The following is a 20,688-nucleotide window of genomic DNA, read 5'->3' as shown; positions in this document are numbered from 1 at the left end:
AGGTGTAACGATTTCAAGAGTTTACTTACCTATTTAGGGCGCTTGTAAAAGAACACAAAATAAACTTAACTCTGGTATTATTGTATGATAGACTGTAACATTGTGCCTGAGAGGTAGTGACAAGCAGGGTCCACTAAACCTCAATCCTGAAACAACCATTGCCGTTCCCAATCTACGCGAATAATGTTTAATGTAGTTGTGTATAAAAATTGGATGTTCATTGCTATTTCTAGACTTTTCTTATTCTTTTCAAAGCAAGACATATAGTAGGGGTACCACCTCTCCTAAAATTGTAGAGACCCACAGCCTCGAATAAGAAAATAAAAGAGTATTCAGAGGAGACTTTGTGGATTCTCACTGGACACTTTGATATTTTCTTCTACCACCCTTATTTTTTTGTGTGTGTTCTTAAATTTTATTATATAGTGTAACAATATTTATCAGTGTGCCTAGTGCAAGGTTTCCTTCGGGCAGAATGGAGTATGACATACAAGTCTTCTGGCCTAAGAATGGTCTCTGAGCTAAGTATTCCTGATATCTTACTGTAACTGTAGAAAAGTCAAACTCAATGTGGGAAACTGATTGTCAACATCCAGAGCTTATAGTGGAGTCATGATAATTATTTCTAACAGTTGAGAAAATGGTGGAACTTAAGACAAACAGCAACTTTGGAAAAAAAGTACACTTACCTCCCTGGAACTGAGATGCAGTGTGCATCCCACAAAGTATCAATTTTATTTTCGAAATGACGAACGCTTAAAAGTAGTTATGCATGCAAGGAAAACACGGAAGAGAATGAAACTATCAGGGGAAAGCGCCAACTATATAGCACTGGGAAGGGGTCAGGACAAATGGTGGCCAACCACTTGGACGGTCGGGGATTGAACGCCGACCTGCATGAAGCGAGACTATCGCTCTACCGTCCAACCCAAGTGGTTGGGGAGAAAAACACGGAAACAACAATTATACTTCACACACAAACACACACACACACACACTGTACACCTGTTGATTGACGGTTGAGAGGCGGGACCAAAGAGCCAGAGCTCAACCCCCGCAAGCACAACTAGGTGAGTACAACTAGGCGAGTACACACACACACACACACACACACTATGAACTACACCTCAAATTTTAAGAGATCAAATTTGTAGATTAGTAAATTGCACACAAAGCTTTACAGTAGACAACAAATTAAAGACAAAATCTGAATACATACCTCGCACTGGATCTGACGAGTATTCTTCATCAGGTTCATTAAGAGAAGTTTTCCTGCTTGTAGGGCGTCGTCTTGGTGAGGAGCCGGGAGTAAGTCCCTGCATCACCTCACCAGCATTCCTCAAAACTGCATCACGAGCAGCACGAAAACCACTCGCTAATTTAATGTGAATAAAACATTAGTACTGTACATATATTACAGTATATTATATGTAAACCTGTATATTTACAGTATATAGAGAAGGGAACTATCAGGGCGCACACACTTGGGTATTTGTGAAATTTATGCAAGAAATTTACTCCAAGTCTTTCACACTCTCCTGAGTGCTTTGTCATGGTCCGAGTGTGTGATTAGGACGAGACTTGCATCTCAACGTCTTATGAGGCTGTTATGTTGAGTTTCACATGAATAAGAGTTTGTTTTGGGGAACCTATCTTTCTGGGTGCCAGATCCGGTCGATGGCAGACATAGAATGCTCCCAACTACACTTTTTTTTTTATAGGCCATTGCTCCTCGTGCCTCTCTTGAGGGGACCAGGTTCTGGCTCACGGTCCCCGGCAGGCAAGCACTATTGTTTTCGTTTTAGATTCAGCTACTCAGAACAAAAAGTTCCAAGTAACACGGGCTATGGTGAGCCCGTAGTGGAGGCACTTTGCAGCCATTATCAGTATCAATAGCTAATACTGGAGATCTGGGGATGGGGTCCGTGGACGTGCCAATCCAATCCAAGAACAGGACTGCAGATGATTGATAAAGATTAAACCACCCTAAAGGTGGTATGGACATGAATAGGCCGTAAGCGAGGCTTTTTTGAGCAATTACCAGTACCAATAGCTGAAACTAGGGATCTGTGGATGGATGGGGGGTCTTCATGGTGGATTTCAGCCTCAGAGAGCTGGCTGTACCAGTTATGGAGTTGGTGGGGTTAGTGTAGACCTTTAGGTCTTCCATTTTTTTCTTTGGCCGAGAATTTGGCCGAGCCATGCTGTCATTGGTGATGGGTGTGGTAGCCTCCATGAGGTGGTCTTGTACCGGGTAGGTGTCGTATTTGTGCTGCAGCGGTGGAGCTCCTACTAAGATTTCCTCGTCTGAAGCGTTCGTAACATTCGTACTTGGTGGTTTTGTCTTTCGTCTTGCAGCCTGAGGTTGGGGCAGGTGTCGTGGATTACTGGTAAAACCAATTTCAAGAGCATTGGTGGTGCTTTTAGTATTTGTAGACGGTACTGACAGTTTGCCGAGATGGTGATGGTAGGAGTGTTGTGAGCACGAGACGGAAATACCTGTTTGTGCCACCCGTTTCGGGAGTGTGTTGAGATCGACCACGGAGTCGTCCTGGTGGTAGTCTCCGGAGTGGTAGTGGAGGCAGTGAGACTTGTGTCCGGGGCGATGATGGGGTCCAGGCCATTGGCTAGGTACAACGTGTCAAGTTCATTGACGAGTCATTGATTGTCTGGTCCTGCAAGCCTCTCAGCTAGTCGAATAAGACCTGGGGTAATGCCTGCACTTGATGCAAGGGACTGTGAGGGGTGCTGACTGGTCCTTAGGTTCCCAGTGTGGAGGCCGGGTGATCTGTCAGGAGAAGCCATTGTTTGGTAGGGCTGGTATAGTCGTCGTCTGCATCTGGCTTACAGAAGGGAGGTTCAGGAACTGGTCAGGTCCAAGGTCGCAGCGACTTGCCTGTGGGTGGTCAGCAGCATGGAGGTCTTCTCTTTAATCTTCAGTTCCTACTTCCTTTTTGTGCAGAGTTAGAAGGTGGTGGCGTGCTGTTCTCCACACTCCTCGCATTTCTTGGTGGTGGCAGTACAATCCTTGTAGTTGTGAGTACCGGAGCATAAGATGCACTTAGCCGTTTGTTCTGGGCACTTGTTGGAGAAGTGCTCATAGCTGAAGCACTTGTAGCACTGTCTCACGTTGTAGGCCTTCTCCATGGCGATCTGGTTTGGGGAGATGATTCCAAAGCACTTTAAACTGTTCTTCACTGCTTCCTGGGCCTGTTCTGCTGTTTCAAAGGTCATCTTCATCGTAGGTTGAGTAGCATCACTAGCCTTGGTGAGCAGAGCTGTCGTCACTTTCAGAGTCTGGGTTTCTTCTGTCACTTGCTGCACTATGGTGTCGGGTACCTCACCCGCTAATCAACAGTTCAGCCTATTCACATATATTTTCCTGGCAGTGATTTGTCTGGGAGGAATTGACAAGAGGTTCGCCTCCAGTAGTGGGATATTGCATTCTGGATCCAGGATCTTCTGAAGGTCCAGTTCAGTTGCAACAATTACTGTAATTACCTAAGTGTAGTTACCCAAGTGTAGTTACAGGATGAGAGCTACGCTCATGGTGTCCCGTCTTCCCAGCACTCTTCGTCATATAGCGCTTTGAAATTACTGACAGTTTTGGCCTCCCACCATCACCTCACCTAACTTGTTCCAACCGTCTACCACTGCGTAAACAGAGTGGCCTCGTTACCATGCATATGGACATCAAATGGTCCCACTGATGTTGCCTTGTCAATGGCTGCTGCAATTTCGCACTCAGAGTGCTTGTAGACTCCAAACACTCGCAAGTTCCCTTTGTATGTCAAGTACTCTGGCAATGGTGGGCTGCTATCCTGGGTCCAGTCCTCTTATCCTTCTTGACCTCTTGACCATGTCACCTATTTCAGCTGCTGGTGTACCTGTGGTAATGTCTTCTATGGAATTATGGTCATGTGTCCTTTCTGTAATCCTATTCTGAGAACTAGAGTTGTTATTAATAGAGGTATTCTTGTGGATGCTATCCTTCGCAACCCTTTCCATACCCAAAGGAATGCAGCTAATGGGACTTTCTTTCATCCATTTATCGAGATCTTTTTTTGAATTCACTCAATTATTATCCTAGTAAAGCTATCCTCAGAAGTAAAGCTTTTGTTACGAGCTAAGTATTCAGAGTATTTATTAGAACCCCTTCCACTAGCCTTCTAGTTCTAATATTACTTTTATAGATTATTTCACATTTCTTACAATCAACATTGTGATCCTTTTCCGGCGATGTTTTCACTGTATTTGAAGAAGATTGAGAACCTTGAAAGACATTTAGAGGGTTTCGATAGCCTAGAGCATTTCACCAGTTTACTATGGAAGATGAAGTCAATAAAGAACGACTTTTTGGATTGCATGGTAGGTAAAAGCAGCGATCAATTTACATTCCGTACTCACAGGAAAAAGACACACACTCATACAGCATTAATTTTTTGTCATATACCAATTCAGTTAAGCAAAGTGTACTTGCCTGTCTTTATCTAAGAGCTTATATTATGTGCGACCCCGTCTTACCTAGAAGCTGTACTTAAATACTTATTTAAGAGTTTTTGGGTTTAGGTTATCCCTCATGGGTCATTGAAAAAACACACAGTAAAGCTAAAGGCTTTACTGTGTGTTTTTTCCAAACTGTTTACCCAAACTGAGAAACGCCCTTGGAATCCTGATAAGAAAATAGTTTTTAAATTGCTTTATAACTTTTTTTCAAGTAAACTGACCCCATAATGTAGCGGATACAAAACATAAAATTGTTTTCAATTATCCAAATACAATTAGGGAAAGGATTAGTAAGAACACAGTAGGGGAGGATGGAAATCTGAGAGGCACTTATATATTACCCCGTAGAGATTGTAAGGAAGTCTACGTGAGGAAAACGGCACAAAACCTTGGTCAGATTTGAAGAACATAAAAAAACATGTAGCATTATGGCTGGTAACAGTGCTGGAGCTAACCATAGTTGGGAAAAGGATCACAATGTTGATTTTAAGAAATGTGAAATACTCCATAAAAGTAATAATATTAGAACTAGAAGGGTAGTGGAAGAGGGTCTAATAAATACTCTGAATACTTTCGCTGACAACAAAAGCTTTACTTCGGAGGATAGCTTTACTTGGATAAGGATTCCGAATGAATTAAAATTGTATCTCAATAAATGGACGAATGAAAGACCCGTTAGCTGCATTCCTTTGGATATGGAGAGGTTACAAGGCATGCAGATAAACATTTAATAACTCCACTTCTTAGAATAGTAGGTTTACAGAAAGGACACATGACCATAATTCCATAGAAGACATTACCACAGGTTGGGAATAAAAGTGACATGGTTAGGTCAAGAAGGATAAAAGGACTGGACCCAGGATAGCAGCCTCATTAGACGTCGAGATGTAAGTTTCGTCCTAATTACACACTCAGACCTTGACGAAGCACTCAAGAGGGAGGGAATTATCAGGGAAGAGCGCCAAGCCATTACGACTACATAGCACTTTGAAGGGATCATGATAAGGTTTTGGGATGGGACGAGGGAAATGAATGGTGTCCAACCATCTGGACGGTCGGGGATTGAACACCGACCTGCATGAAGCGAGACCGTCGCACTACCGTCCAGCCCAAGTAGGTAACCCGTCACTCAGGAGAGTGCTAAAGACTTTTTGTAAACTCCTTACATACATTTCCCAAATACACAAGTGTAGGTTTTTATCCTATGTTATTATGTCTGTGAGAAGACATTACCATTACTATATACTGTATATATTTATATTTTTGTTTATCCATTGCTCATGAAAAATAGTAATGCTGCAAAATAAAATTCAACTGCAATAAAAAAATACCAGTAATTCAAATGACAATAAATAATAATAATAAATTATAAAAGCCTAATTAAATAATAATATAAAAAAATAATAGAATTTGGTTTCTACCATAAGGAAACCTAGGGAGATGTACCTAGTCTCCTAATCCAGTAAATCCCTCAGAATAAATCTGACAAGAACTGTGTTCAAATAATCTTAAACCAAATACCCTCCCTCCCTCCCTCTTCCTCATATGCCTCCCCCCCCCCACCCTTCTCCATCTACATTCATTTCTTCAACCCTCCTCTTTTCCCCTTCCTCCCATCCCCCTCTCCCTCCCTCTCTCTGCCTCATTTACTTCCCCTCACCATTTTCTCTGTCACTACTGTCCTTTCCTCCCACTTGCACCATGTTGTTGCTGTTTACAGACTTGTGCAAAATAGAGAATATGCTTAAAAACTTGAAGCTTTCTAGAATAAAACAGTCTGTCTTGCTATATAACCTTCGTGCTACTTAAAACAGTAACAAAAACTATTTTTTTACTTAAGGCCACTTGCATTTGGTTCAAAATTCTTTAAAACATTGTACAGTATTCTTAATTCACTTTGAATTCCTTAAAATTAATCAAAACTGCTTATCTGCCTGATACTTCCTGATAGCTTGTGACTAAGCTTTTCTCTTAATGACATCTTGATATCAAGTAGACAGTGTGTAACACAGAAAAAGTGATTGATTGAGTCAGACTGAGGGCAAGGCTGACCAATCAGCAATCGGCAGTGTTCTAGAGGATCGCACAAGGGGTCATGTACCCTCACAACTGCACTGATTCCGACCAAAGAGCCAGAGTTCAACGCCCGCAAGCACAACTAGGCGAGTACCGATGTTATTCGAGCGAGCAAAAACTCACGAGCAGTAGCTTAAAGTTCAAACACATTTATGGGAGTGGGGGCTGGATGAAGAAGTTAATTTCAAGAAGTTCTGGTCATTGAGGATAATGTTTTTAGTACATGAAGGATGACAGTGGAGCTGTAAAGCCTTATTATCCAAACAAGAGGAATTCAGGCATTGCCAAATTACATCTGCTGTACTGGACATCTTTCTCCAGACAATTAAAAGTTTACATGAAGTTAACTTCATGTGGTCCTGAAGTCAGTGTTGGACAACCAAGAGCAACAGACACCACTTATCTGTTGTTCCAAGCGTTTTCTCTCGGACATTGAGAAGTGTTGCCTGGGAAAAAACATCATCATCAGCTAAGTCAACAAGTGATGGACAAGCTAGCAGTGGTAAGAGGTAACACTTCATCTATTTAAAATTTATTTATTTATGTATTTATTTTTTGCATCTTGTCAGGTATGGTGGTGAAACAGATGACAGTCACTTCTATGTTATTGAATGGACCGATGCCACGAGTATAAACCATCACTAGATACTCGACTGCTCACACTGAAAGCAAAGCAGGGACTTAAGGTAAGGCCAATGGAGGTGGGAGTACCTTAGTGCAAGGACCTTTAAACCTTTAAGCCAAGTTCAGGAAAACTGGCATTACAAATTCATTCCAATGACAAAAATTTTGAGTTTAAAACCCACAAAGAATGACTTCAATTATGGACAATATGAGAATATTATTAGTATTATTAATGGTGAGGCTAGTAATTCACATTTCGTTTAAGCATTCTGCCATGTGACAATTAGTAGCGATTCTATTATTCGTGCGTCTGTAGATGACACCGGTGTTACATGATGTAAAGTGAGATTACTGCTATCATTTACTAAAACAGAGATCAAGATTGATGATCATTCGGTGAACTTTGATAATATTAATCTAGGTGAAATTACTGTATTTAAATTTTAACACATTCTATGATATTTTGCTTATTAATGTGCTGCAATTACAGACAAAACTATAGCTACATGTTTGGGAAAAACTGTTTTCCAGCAATGATTTATATTTTTAAGAGCACAAGGCTACTATACCAATGCCTAATTTCTTATATTGTTGATTTATAAAATAAAATGCAAAATGTCGCAACCATATTACAACACTTATACCTCAGTTACTGGTAACTACAGTTGACTAAGGTTGACCAAGTAAAGGCATAATTTAGCAGTTACGAGTTTTGACAACATCTAAATGTCCAGTAAAGCAGCAGGGTGGAGTCAACTAGCGACCGACACTATGCGAGTTTCAAGGCGAGCCCCAGGAGAGCAAGTACTGTACTGTACTTCTGTAGTGTCCTTAAGGTATACAAATATCCACAGCACATGGCACAATAAATCCACCAGGCAATATGATAAGTACATGATGCAATGATGGTGACCCTGAAAGAACAGCAAAGGTCCAGGTGATGGTGGTGATAATGGTGGTAGTGACGGTGTGTGCACGAACACAAGACAAACACCGCAGACACAGATGTGTCACATGGCACAAGGTGTCAACATGTGTCTACAATGCTAACTTGAATACCATTCTATCACCATAATCTAATTAAATGTCCCTGAACAATATTGTTGTGTTATATAATGTAACAATGCACAAATCTTTGGTTTTACATAAAATAAATCTAGAGTAATTTTTGAAATTATGAACATTGTGAAAGGTTGAAAGTTTCAAGTAATAGGAACCTTCTCCAAGTATTGTCTGAAAGCCAAGAAATAGGGAAAAAAAAATGTTTCAAGGTGTCCCCTTCATTATCACTAACATTGTACTTAATAACCGCAATACGTATTATTTTGTACAATAATAATATACAAAATAACTTATTTTGTATTTGTGCATATGAAAGCATGTTTACATAAATACAAAAAAGTATGCAGAGATCTGCTGTAATATCAGCTACGGCAGTTTTACTAAAAAATTACTTACTGCTTAAGAAAGGTTTCTCTTAAGTTTCACAGTAACGCTAATGTTAATATCAAATAAAGTATCGACATACAATACACTGATAAATGCATTAGCCGTGATATATACATTGGTACATGTTATAGATATCAAAGTCGATACGTATCAAAGAATGTAGTGTGGATTCCCTTCACCATTTTGATTCAAGCTATGTTACCTACTTCTAAGTGCCCTTCCTGGGCCAATATTTATCAACAACTTATCTGTCCACTCACAAAACCCGTACAAATTTCCTCGAATCCAGCGAGTTGCTCTGCATTTGTTAAAGCGTTTATGAACTTCCAGGTTCTAAGAGGAGGTTCATAACAATATCAAACTTGGGTCACAAATGACATTTGCAGCTTGTAAGCTGTTTAATAAATGCAGGCTTAGTGTTCCATGATCAAGGTTCACAGGTTTCGTCACTGGATAGTCGAGTGTTTGATGAATACTGGCCCTGGATGCCTGTGTATCAACTTGAAGCCTATTTAATAATTACAGTAAAAATCTGGATTTTCGTCAAAACTACAGCTTAATCAAGAGAAATGCCAAACACCATACCCAAGTGAAACTAAGATACAGTAGGTACAATACTTACAAAAATATCTATGAATAACATCAACAGCTATAAATGAATGGATGAATGAATGAAATTCAAGCTCAAGACTCAAGAAATTATAAATAAAAATGCAAAGACAATATTAATGAAAAAGACTGGAGTATTTTGTGAATCACACGCAAGGTAAAACATATTTTTAAGATGTGCATAAAGAGGTGAAAAGATAAATACAGTATGCACAAGGCAAATAAGAGTACAAGACAGTACCGCAATACGTTAAAAAACGCAGCTCTTCCAAAGAGTGGGGCTAGAATCAGTAGCTAAACGTTACTCACTTTATGCCTCAAATACAAGTTTGATTTAGCCTGCTTACACTTCTTTTGTCCTGCCAATACTGTAATGATTTGGAGAAGATGTAACGAATAAAGTTTCCGAGTCTGAACATAGTTTGAAAAGTGCTAAACAGTTCGACAAGAAGCGCTGCATGCATTACCAGCTCTCAAGGTGTGTATACTTGCATAGGTTATGTTAATGGAGATTAGTTACTGAATGCTTTTAAGAACACCTCCAAAATAGAGAACATAAAACCAATCAAGACTTGGTTAATACATAACAGTAGAGCATCGCACAATATTAATGATTTTTTTTCCTCAACTTGATGTCTCGCTCAACTCTGACAAACTTTCTATGCAGCATAAGAAGTAAGGCAAGGAGAGCAGATGAGTTGAGGGCTTTGTATAGTAGCGCCAAAAGTCAAGGCCAAACCAGTTGCAAGGAAAAGTCACAGTGGCCCTCGGGTAAATTCAAGTATATCAAAGTAAAAATCCTATGACCCACAAAGCTCTCCAGCTGGATAGAAACTGGTCTCAGCGAGCAGACTGGAGGGAACACACCTCTTACTGGTTCCAGTTGGAATAGAAAGCATCGAGCACAAAAGCATTGCAATCATGAAATGGAGCTAAATGAATTGTGGGGTTCAGTCCCTGAGCCCATTATGTGCCTCTGTAACCCTTTCCACTACTGCCCACAAGATGGGTATGGGGGGGCATAATAAATGAACTAAACTAAAATGGAGCCACATATTTAAGGAACATGTGGTTCTACAGCACACAAATCTACTTTGAGAATGACAAATGTGCTGCATATCCACATGTAGGAGACCCATCTCCCTCCCATTCCACTTCAGTCAAGAAAATAAAGGAAGGTCATTTGCCAATGCATTCAAGATCTTGCCAATACAGATGGCTGTGAGGACTTGAAGCATGAGAAGGCATTAGATCATGACACTATAGTCCAACACCACAATGGAAGGAACAGGAGGAGCCCCACTATTTAACAATTGTACCTAGTGAATTAATGGAGCACTGTTACATTGTAGACGAAGAGCCAAGCCCCCTTGGTATTGTGAAGCAGTTTCCCATTATTTATAAAATCAATGGAATGGATATCCTATTATACAATTGTGCTATTCTTAGTCTATAGCTATACAATTAATGAGATACATAGTTTACCCTATTTATGCATGTATTATGTACCCAGTCATATAAAAAAAAATTGTTAGAACCACAAAATACTAAAGTCATTATGTGAAATCAAGTAAGAATCAAGATTAAATGAAATGAAAATGAAATAAAATACAATATACGGACAGCATTTTAAATACCTTTCTAGAGACAAGCAACATTCATGCAATCCATAAAAAATGCAGTGTTAGGTAACAATGTTCAGCTGGATGTTCAATGTCAGCTTAGGAGTTATGAATGTTATGTCTGGGAGAAAATAACATTGTTAATTAAGACTAACATGCACAATAATGTTTATAGGTTTTAGCATGCTATTCTATATTCTGAAACAGCACTTGGGTTTAAATGTTAAATAACTATGTTAGCATCTGCCAATACAAACAGAACGGGAGTTCTTTTCAGTAGCAATTCAAGAGCGGTTTCAAAATATTGGTAGAATGCAGTGTATATGGAAGGCCACCATTGTGCCCAGATGGGGGGGCAAGGGAGGTAGGTAGGTAGGTGCGTGTTAGTACCTAGTTCCTGTTCCTCAGGGGTTCCTGTGGTGGTGCTGACATTCTGGCTGTTAAAGGCATGTGCATGGGCCACCTCCTCCAATGTCACCGGCTGTGTCTTGAAGCGTGCAGAACGGGAACGACGTCTTATGGCCTGGGCCCCATCAAGAGTTGGAGCTGATAAACGCTCCTCCTCCAGTCTCTTTGTCCAAAGAGCTACACGGGCACCCACGCTATTACTGCTGCCGTTCTTGTGTTTGCTGTGGTGACTGCTACTAGAATCTCCTTGTGTGCCACTCTTCCATGGCACTGGTTAGTGGAGCACAGGAGTTCAAATCGGGCCAGGGGGACAGGTCAAGGGACACTGGGTTAGGCAAGTTAACCTCAAGGTTGGTTAGGAAGAGACACGGCTTTTCAGCAACCTGATTCATTCAAATGTGACTGGCTAGTTTTGAATGACTATATGAACCACATTGATGAGAAAGCCATTCTCTAAATGTTAAGGACAAAGAGTGTTTTATGAATAAATATATGTTTTCATCCGTATTATTGGCCACTTGATTTGTTTAGTGTTGAATTTGATTTGATTGCAAATTATGTGAGGTTGTGTTCATACCATACCAAAGGAACATGCAATGTGTATTTTGAAATAATGAAGTTTTCAGTAATAATTTTCCTTAAAAGTGTATCACTAAACCCAATAATTTTTAACTGAAAGCTATTCAGTACAATGACATATACATTATTCCAAATTGTGAATATCGCTCAGGATACCAATAAATCAATTTATGAATGGGATTGTGTGTCACAGCAAATGCTATCAATAAGTGACAAGAGCTTCATTCTGTCAGAAACTCATGACATTATGGCTGATGTTAAGAGGTCACAACATAGCGCAGTGGCTAGTGGTTGCCTAGACGCCTATGATAATGCATGCACATGCAATAAAATTTCAAGCTTTTCACTGATCGTCTGTGATCACTGCAACTAAAGCAAGAGAGCTGGTGAGAAAGAATGACAAATCCTTTACATTTGGACAAATCTTGCACACACACACGCGCACACACACACACACAAATACTGTCTGTACAATATTATCAAATGTAATAGAAGATGCCATCTTTCTTACCAACATATCAAGCTCCAAGCCCTCCTGAGGAGTACTCACGTGAGCCTCTACGTGGAGGAGCCGAGTCTGAATCGTGAGAAGCCGACGCAGAATCTGATGCATCGGCCAGCCTTGCAGCTTGGCTCACCTCATCGTCCGTTACAGGCTGTGTTGCATGCCTGACAAAAGTAATAATAGCATTAAAACCATTTTTTTAGCTTTTATATACAAATTATTCTTAACATTAACATGGTAAGCAAGGAACTTTTATATCCATACAAGTTAGTGTGGATACAATTATTATTGTGCATTTTTACTGTTTGCTCATGTCTGGTGATCTTTATATTTATCGTGACATTGCCAAACATATCAGAATATTCTCCAAATAATATGCATATAATCTCAACGTATCACGTTCACGTCGTGATGCTTGGTCAGATACATGCGGTTAAAAATTTTTAACGTGTATAGTACAGTATAAGCATTTACAAAGTACTGCATGAAATATATCATGAAGAGTGCAGCAACTAGTGAACTGCATGTGAAGCTTCTGTGTTAGTGTTATGATAGTGATAGAAGCCCAGAACAATGTGCAGTACTGTACAGTATTACTTTAAGTAAAGCATGTTATACTGCAGTGAACTGTTATAAATACTTTTACCAAGGGAAGGAAATTGCATTTTATTTTTACCCTAGCAAGTGCCAATTCGAGAAATACAGCAACAGAAGATACTACTTTTAAAAGATCTACAATTACAGAAAACGGTACCAGTTTTCTTACATTTCAAAGAAGTTCGCTATCTTCTCAAATCTAGGAAAATGACATGGAATCTCATTACTTCTAGAGTGAAACATTTTAACTCGCTGACTATGGATCATTAAGAAATCTCTATATAAATATTGACACACATGCAATACTGTATGAATTTACATTTGACACAGTGTCAGTAAAACCAATTAACATTTGTGACTGAAAATTTAAAAGTTCGTTAATAAAATAAGTCTATATTGTATTTAACAATATAAAGTAATACACCAGTATACACTGCATGTGTAGATGCATACACACCTGGTTCCCCGGTCTCTTCTGCTGCTAAAGCGTGTGCTACGGCTGGAAACCACAGGCGTGCCGTCAGACGAGGTCTGCTCGCGCTCCAGCTGCAATAATGCAACACACAGTACTGTACTGTACTTTTAGATCTATCTTTAAACAGTTTTTAAGATTACAGTACAGGCAACAGGCCAACTAGCCAATCTCATAGACAAAGGATTTCCAATCAATACAGTGTTGGCTTAGTTCTGGGATGATTTTAATCGTGTTGTGTGCAAATTCTTTTTTCGTGTGCCTTATATCAGAGGTTTATTTGACTATTCCCGAAGTTTCATCGACATTTTTTACCGCAGATCCTTCTTGCTAAGCAGTTTGCAATGATAGGGGACCATTGCACATAGGCACCTTTCATTTTTCAATTTTTTGCAAGGTCATGTTAATATGGTACTGTAGTTGTAATGGGTATTGATTGATATGCCTAACATTTAAGGTCTTGCCTTTTCAAAATTAAAGAGCATTTGCTAGTAGAGTTGGTGTAAACATATTCGTAAATCTCAAGTATTTATTTTGCTTCCCACTTTCCCATAGATCTTTATATTATTCATGAATGTGATGTGGTCTGTGATCTTTAAAGGGGCCATCCATTTATTTATTTATTTTAATATATATAAGAAGACACAATGAAGGAAAATTCATTTGTAGGTGATTATAAGTGAAGCATTCCTACAAAGCCACTAACATGCATAGCATTTTAGGCAAGTCTTAAAGCTAACACAGAATTTGAAGTTAATTTTAAATTACAAGATGAAATAGTCAATCTTTAACAAAACAATAAATGTAGTGACAGGTATACAGTACATATTATGATAACCATCCAACAATACTTGGGCTAGGTGTATGCACTGGGGACCGAGTTTGTTGATGGCACGTGTGGTCCCAAGACACCAATTTGAATCTCCGAGAAATTTTTTTTTGCCAGTCTGGAGTAGCGAAATAATTCTACCGAGGCAAGGGGTGCCTAGTAGGTCTTGGTAGAACACTTGTGGCTGTGTTGACATAAAAAAAAAAGAATAACCATTATCACCTCCCATGATTTCCTTGGTTAAAGGATTGACCCAGATGCTGCCATCTGGTGGCGAGATGTGGTAAGAGAGGACGTTGCGATTGATTTACAGGTGTTCAGATTAGCCAGTGGCAACCATGAGTGATATCACTGGGTATCTCTAGTATTGTACCCAAGTTTATGAACAGACCTAAGGGCCTCTTTAATTTTCACTGGACAGATTCTACCTCCTGTGCTCCCAAGCACCTAATATAACCTTGCAGAGGTTCTACACCCAGAGCACCATTTTTACCATAATACAATTGCAAGACTAGACACTGGGAAGTTATGACTATGACAATGGCAGAAGTTAACATACTTAGAACGAAGCTTTTTACTAAATCAACACACATTTTTGGTTTTCTCTATTGTACTACACTGGCTGTTTTCCAGCTTCCTGGTAGCTCCCAAATATCTGCTAACTTCTTGCATATGTTATAAAGTGGTCTATTCTATCCTCAGTTTCATCACTTTTTCCTTTATTATTGTTTTCCTTTTAATGTAACTGTTAAGTCATTTGGGATGGATATTTGCTTTATCTCTTACATCATTTTCAAATTGTCCCGTTTCTCCTCTCATTCTGAGAAACTCACTCCTGGTACATATTCTTATACCTCCATTTTCTGTAATTCTTTGTGTCCTGTATTTATCTTTTCTTGCTTGTGAATTTTGCTTCCTACCACCATGCCTAAATGCTTTTTTGCATTCATTTGTCATTTCCATGACCATTCTCATTTTGTTAGCATACTTCTCCTTTAGTATTAAGTGTTTTACCCCTCACACATTTGGTAAAATTTTGTTTATTTGATGTTTTCGCCCGAAACGCTTTGCGTAATATTGGCTTCACAGATTGTGTAACTCCTGTCCCTACACTTGTACATTACTCTTATGTTCTTTGTACACACATTCTTTTAAATAAAAACTGAACTGAATTGAATTTAAATGGGTTACTCCTGAGTCTTTCATTGCCTTCTCTTTAGGCAGAGTAATTTTTCTGCTGCCTCCCGATATTTATGTCAAAATCTTCTCCATTCTTTGTGAGGAGACCCTACAGAGTTCCATGTCCCATGGTATTCAAGAGAAATTCTTTAATTCCCTCCAAGTTTTCCCTACTGTACGCAAGCCTTATAGCCCGTTCCCTAACCTGAATTGCCTCTCGCTCTTACTTCTACAAGACTCTCAAAGTCAATACATAGTGATTGCTTATTCCCAGAGTAGAGTGGTGGCTAAGCATGGGTGTGTGTGCGCATGCTAGGGAAATGCTGGCATTTCATATCAAATGCTTTGGAGATAAAGGCAAAAGTTATGCGTTTCCTTTAAATTTGGTCCATATAACCTAAAAGTTATGAATAATGAAAGTGGTCAGCAGGAAAGATTTTGAGGTAACTTCACCAATGCTTTTATTTAAGAGATGCTCATAAATGATAGTTATATTACTCAAGATGATTGAGGAAAGAGCTCCGGGTCTATAATTAAACATACAGGAAACGTGTTATATTTAGGGATGGCTGGATGGGTTTTACATTTGTAAGATTCCATGAGAAATTATTAAAAGCTAGCGAACCATGCACCACATTTCTTTGGAAAAATTGAGGAAATGACATTCTGGACAAGAGCTTCACCAAAGCATGGCTACTTGAAAAAAAAGTTGTGCACAGAATTTGTAAACAATCACAGGGAAAGCTGGGTGGTATCGCAGATACCAAGCTTTTCGCCCCTTTGCCAGTTTATTCCACACCATGTGTGTTTACCCTTGTGATCCTGTGGTCCTGGGTTCGATCCCAGGCACCGGCGAGATACAATGGGGCAGAGTTTCTTTCACCCTATGCCCCTGTTACCTAGCAGTAAATAGGTACCTGGGTGTTAGTCAGCTGTCACGGGCTGCTTCCTGGGGGTGGAGGCCTGGTCAAGGACCGGGCCGCGGGGACACTAAAAATCCCCGAAATCATCTCAAGATAACGTCAAGATAACCCTGGGCAGCTGGTCCCATGGTATCTGTCAGCTCATCCCCAATTTGAGATAGCAAACTAAATTATCTAAAATAGTCAAATAATTACAAGTTGTGTAACTACTGTAACTTAACCAGGTAAAAATGCATTTAACAGGATGCAAAATTATATAATTTTACTTGGAATAACAATATTATTTAGAATTGGGGGTAACTGTCAATGAATTTATCCAAGGGCCACTAGCATTAGTGGCCCTGACGAGAACAGGAAGCTGGCGGCTTGTCAAATGTGCCCTTTCCCCCCCTTTTGCCTTTATGATCTTTTCCAGTTGGATTTTAAAATTTAGCAAAGTTTTGACATTTACGGCTTTGGCAGGTATGCGGTTCCATGGGTTTATAACCCTGTGGGTGAAAAAGCCTCTCATTCTCAGTCCTGCATTGTGGCTTATTGATTTTGAAACTGTTTCTCCTTGTTTGTGATACATCTGACCTTTTTAAAAAATTGTCTAGCTCACCATCCTCCAAATTGTTCAGCATTTTAAAAGTTACAATGAGATTTGGCCTGTCATGCCTGGTTTGCAGTCTTGTTAGCTCTGTGGTCTCAACCATATCGGATATGAGAGCTGACTTGGCTCTGGAGTGATTTTTGTTGCCCAGTGTTGCACTTTCTCCAGAGCAAGTACAGTATGTCCTCCTGAAAATGAGGTCGCCATGCCTGGATACAGTAATCGAAATGGGGACATACCAGAGATTTATAACATTGAATCACTACCTTCTTTTCCATACAGAGGAAAGAAAGGTAGTGATCCACTACCTTTCCTTTTCCTGTACAGAGAGGGGGGGGGGGCAAACTAACAAGGATATACAAGTACTTGTAGTGGCCAAACACAAGAAGGGCAAAAAGATAGCCAACAAGTAGACTGTAGAGTACGGTGAATATGCTACAGTATATCAATACTTTGCCATTCTTCATATATGGACCAAATAAAGTGTTGCTCAATCACAAACATACATTAGCGTGTTTGAAAAACTTGTGGAAATGTTTAACCCAAAGATCAACGCAGCCGTTTCCCATTGGATTGTGGGTTAGGCAATTTTGGAAACAAACTCTGCTTACAATCTATATTTTATGAGAATTTAAATATTTACAATGCAAAATGTAATAAAAAATGAAAGCAGCTGACAAAGAAATTGTAAACTACCTGCAAGAATACTTTATGTTCTTACTTGTGCAAAGAAAGCAGCTCTCTGTGATACTGAAGAAGGTGTGTCAGGGGTTGTATCACAGCCAGAAGACATTGCACTATTGTAAGCTTCAACTACTGGACGGTCCAAAAAAGCTTCGTTAATGGCTTCTATGCTGTCAACAGGCGAGGGATCAGCCACAAGGCCAAAGGCACTGTTTCTTCGATTCTCCCTGAAAATAAAGTGTATGTAGAAATCTAATACTGAAGACCCTGGCCAGGGAGGATTAACCAAATTTAATAATTATTATTATTATTATTATTATTATTATTACGAGCAGTTTTGAAAGAGTACAAAGCACCTGGTGGACTGCTGTGTACACACACTGATTGTACCTTATGATATCTGTTATAAGAAGTATCATGAAGTGCCTTGTTCTAGACTACCAAAATATATCCAGAAAACTAAAAATAAATTGAGGCATTATATTATACATAACATACTTATTATGATTTACTTCAAAGATAAATTCTTGAAAACATTGCCCCAATTAAGCAAAATGTTGATATTCATTGAAGCTCCCCTTAGACTGAAAGTTTAAAGATTTTTATACACACTTTTATACACAAGATGAATAAATAATCAATAATAATTGGTAACAATCCTACCTCTCCCTGTCAGTGGGTGTCTGAGGACGTTCAAAGAAGGACGGCGTGACCTTGGGCCTAGCACCAGGACTTCGGGAAGGAGTGGGAGAGTGTTGAACGGGCGGAGGTTCCTGTCTGCCAGCTTCCATGCCAGCTACTCTTTCAGCTACGCTCAGTGGCCGCTCTCCAGATCTACTAGCCGAGTCCTCTCTTCTGATCAGTGCAACAAGGGAAGGACTAACTGGGCGATTTGTCATGTCATTCTCTTTATCATTGTCCTCGGGGCCTTGTGACCTCCGAGAACGCAGGATTGCTCCCAATTCACTATCCATTTGATCAAAGCGGCCTGGTGATTGTGCACCGCGTTTCTTTAAAATTCCATGTGAAGGAGTAGCAGATGGTGCAGGAGGAGAGCGCCCTCTAATACGTATCACAGCCTCGGGGGCAGAGTCACTTCTCATTCTCACACTGGGCGCTTCACTCTCCACATCTTCCCCATCAGACACGTGAAGCCTCAGTCTCACACCATCAGTTGTCTCTCGCCTCTTTAGAATCGGTCGTAATTCTCCCTCTCCTTCACTGTCGCACCTCGGCGACCTTTTAAGAATAGTGACACAGTCAACCCGGTCAAGGTCCTCTCTACTGCGTCCACCTTTGAGAATTGACCGAGGTCTGTCATCAAGCTCATCGTCAGTAGAAGACTTTTTCTTCAATATAGGTCTTGGTTCAAAATGATCAAGCTCTTCTATACTACTCTTTTTCTTTAATATTGGTCTTGGCTCGCCCTCTATTGTGTCTATGCTTGATGCACGTGAGCTTGTTTTCCGTTTGAGTATACTGTGTGGCTCTGGTGTAGTTGGCCGGTCGTTGGCAACATCCTCACGAGAAGAGCGCCGCTTCAGAATAGAGTGGGGATCTGGAGAGTTAGTGCGTGAAGTGTCGCCATCCAGAGAACAACGTCTTGAACTGCGCTTGTTGCTACGGTGGTCCGGGCTTCTTATCTGAGAAGAGTCGGGAGAGCCTAGGTCTTCGTCGTCATATCCTTCATGCTGAAGACCATGCACTACTTCTTCTGGTGGAGGTTTTATATTGTCATTTATCAAGGCACCATGATCCGGGGGCCCTGAAGGCACTGCGGAGGCAGCAGTTACTTTTTCTTGAACTGCAACTTGGCTAGAATCACGTTTATTATCTCTGTTCATTTCTTTTTCCATAGCCACCCGCTTACTTTCTTTACCACGTCCTTCAGAGCCCCCGACCCAGTTTTTCTGACCCGTGTCAGACACAACACCCTTCATAACAGCTGGAGCCTGAAGTCTATCACCGCGGGAATCAGCTGCACTAGTCTCTCGAGGCCTAACACCTACGGTCGACTCTTTTCGACTGGCATTCACAGTAAGATATTCCTCACATTCATGAACCACATTGTCGGCACTGTCCTCCGGCGGGCTAGTCTCAGGGAGTGGTGGTGGGCTGTCATTGGCAAGACGGTCTACCCTTTCTATGGTCTCTCTCGCTCGAGCTGTAAGGGCCTCTAGGCGGCTGCTCATTAACTCTGAGTTGACTGTATCGCCATTCGTGGGCATTGTTGGCGAGGAAATAGCTCCAGAGGCGTCTAGATCCGAGCCTCCAGGTGAGAGAGAATCACTCTGTTTACCAGAATAACTAGACTCAATCTTTAGATTCATGTCGGATTTTGAAAGTCTGTCTCCTTTCCTTGGTCGTTGTTGAAGTTCTCGGAAGATGTTCTCGGGCTTCGTTTCGTCACGCTTCTCTCGACGAGCTGCCATAAAACAAGTGCCAGTATCTGAAGGCTTCCTCAAGGAGGAACGAACAGCTGCAGGTCTCTGTCCTTCAGGAGCAAGTGGTGGTTTCTCTAGCACCACTGACGATGGTCTGGAATTTGGGGGAGTGTTGACAACGCCTGGCGACGCTAGGCCAGTCGTGTCTTTAGGCCGCAATACATCCGGGATCTCGGGTTTTCGCAGAGGTGCTAGCTTCGGTGGTACTTTCCGCACAAATCCTTCTTCCGTTTCCGAACGCTCCCCAAGTGCGCTACTCACACGGCGAGTCTCGCCGTCGGGTGCGAACCTTGAGCGTGAGTCAAGGGTGGAGGGCGCCGAGTGTGTTGTGTCTTGGGGTAGGGCAGGCTGGATGGGCTGGAAGGTATGGGCTGGGAGAGTAGGCTGTGGGGACGGGTGACGGCGAGTGGGCGGCGGCGAGGGTTGTGCGGGCGGATGGGTGGGCGGGCTAGATGGGGGCCCGAGGCGTGACACCACATGGCACACCACTTCAGGAGTTTTGAGAGGCTCGGCCCCTGCTCCAGAGAGGCTGGCGCTCACCGGCGATGGCGGCCCGCGACGACGCCGACGTCTTGGAGTCTCCTCTGAAA

General features: G+C 40.9%; 1 protein-coding gene across 10 annotated transcripts in view; it reads right to left on the bottom strand.

Moving 5' to 3' along the window:
* The window catches only part of LOC123773700 (uncharacterized), a 510,416-nt gene that overhangs the window by 123,960 nt on the left and 365,768 nt on the right, over positions 1-20,688 (bottom strand). For 7 of the 10 annotated variants that reach the window (XM_069312488.1, XM_069312490.1, XM_069312489.1 and 4 more), the window contains exons 10-16: positions 18,318-20,682; positions 17,692-17,881; positions 13,433-13,521; positions 13,145-13,174; positions 12,424-12,542; positions 11,277-11,564; positions 1,220-1,375 (exon numbers count right to left, since the gene is read on the bottom strand). In XM_069312488.1, coding sequence (XP_069168589.1) covers positions 1,220-1,375; positions 11,277-11,564; positions 12,424-12,542; positions 13,145-13,174; positions 13,433-13,521; positions 17,692-17,881; positions 18,318-20,682 — 3,237 coding nt within the window. The remainder of the gene's footprint in view (positions 1-1,219; positions 1,376-11,276; positions 11,565-12,423; positions 12,543-13,144; positions 13,175-13,432; positions 13,522-17,691; positions 17,882-18,317; positions 20,683-20,688) is intronic. The other 3 variants (XM_069312486.1, XM_069312485.1, XM_069312487.1) reach the window with 3 other exon arrangements.

This window comes from Procambarus clarkii, chromosome 72 (genome assembly GCF_040958095.1).
Source record: "Procambarus clarkii isolate CNS0578487 chromosome 72, FALCON_Pclarkii_2.0, whole genome shotgun sequence".
Lineage (NCBI taxonomy): Eukaryota > Metazoa > Arthropoda > Malacostraca > Decapoda > Cambaridae > Procambarus > Procambarus clarkii.
This window is presented reverse-complemented; position numbering and strand designations above follow the sequence as displayed.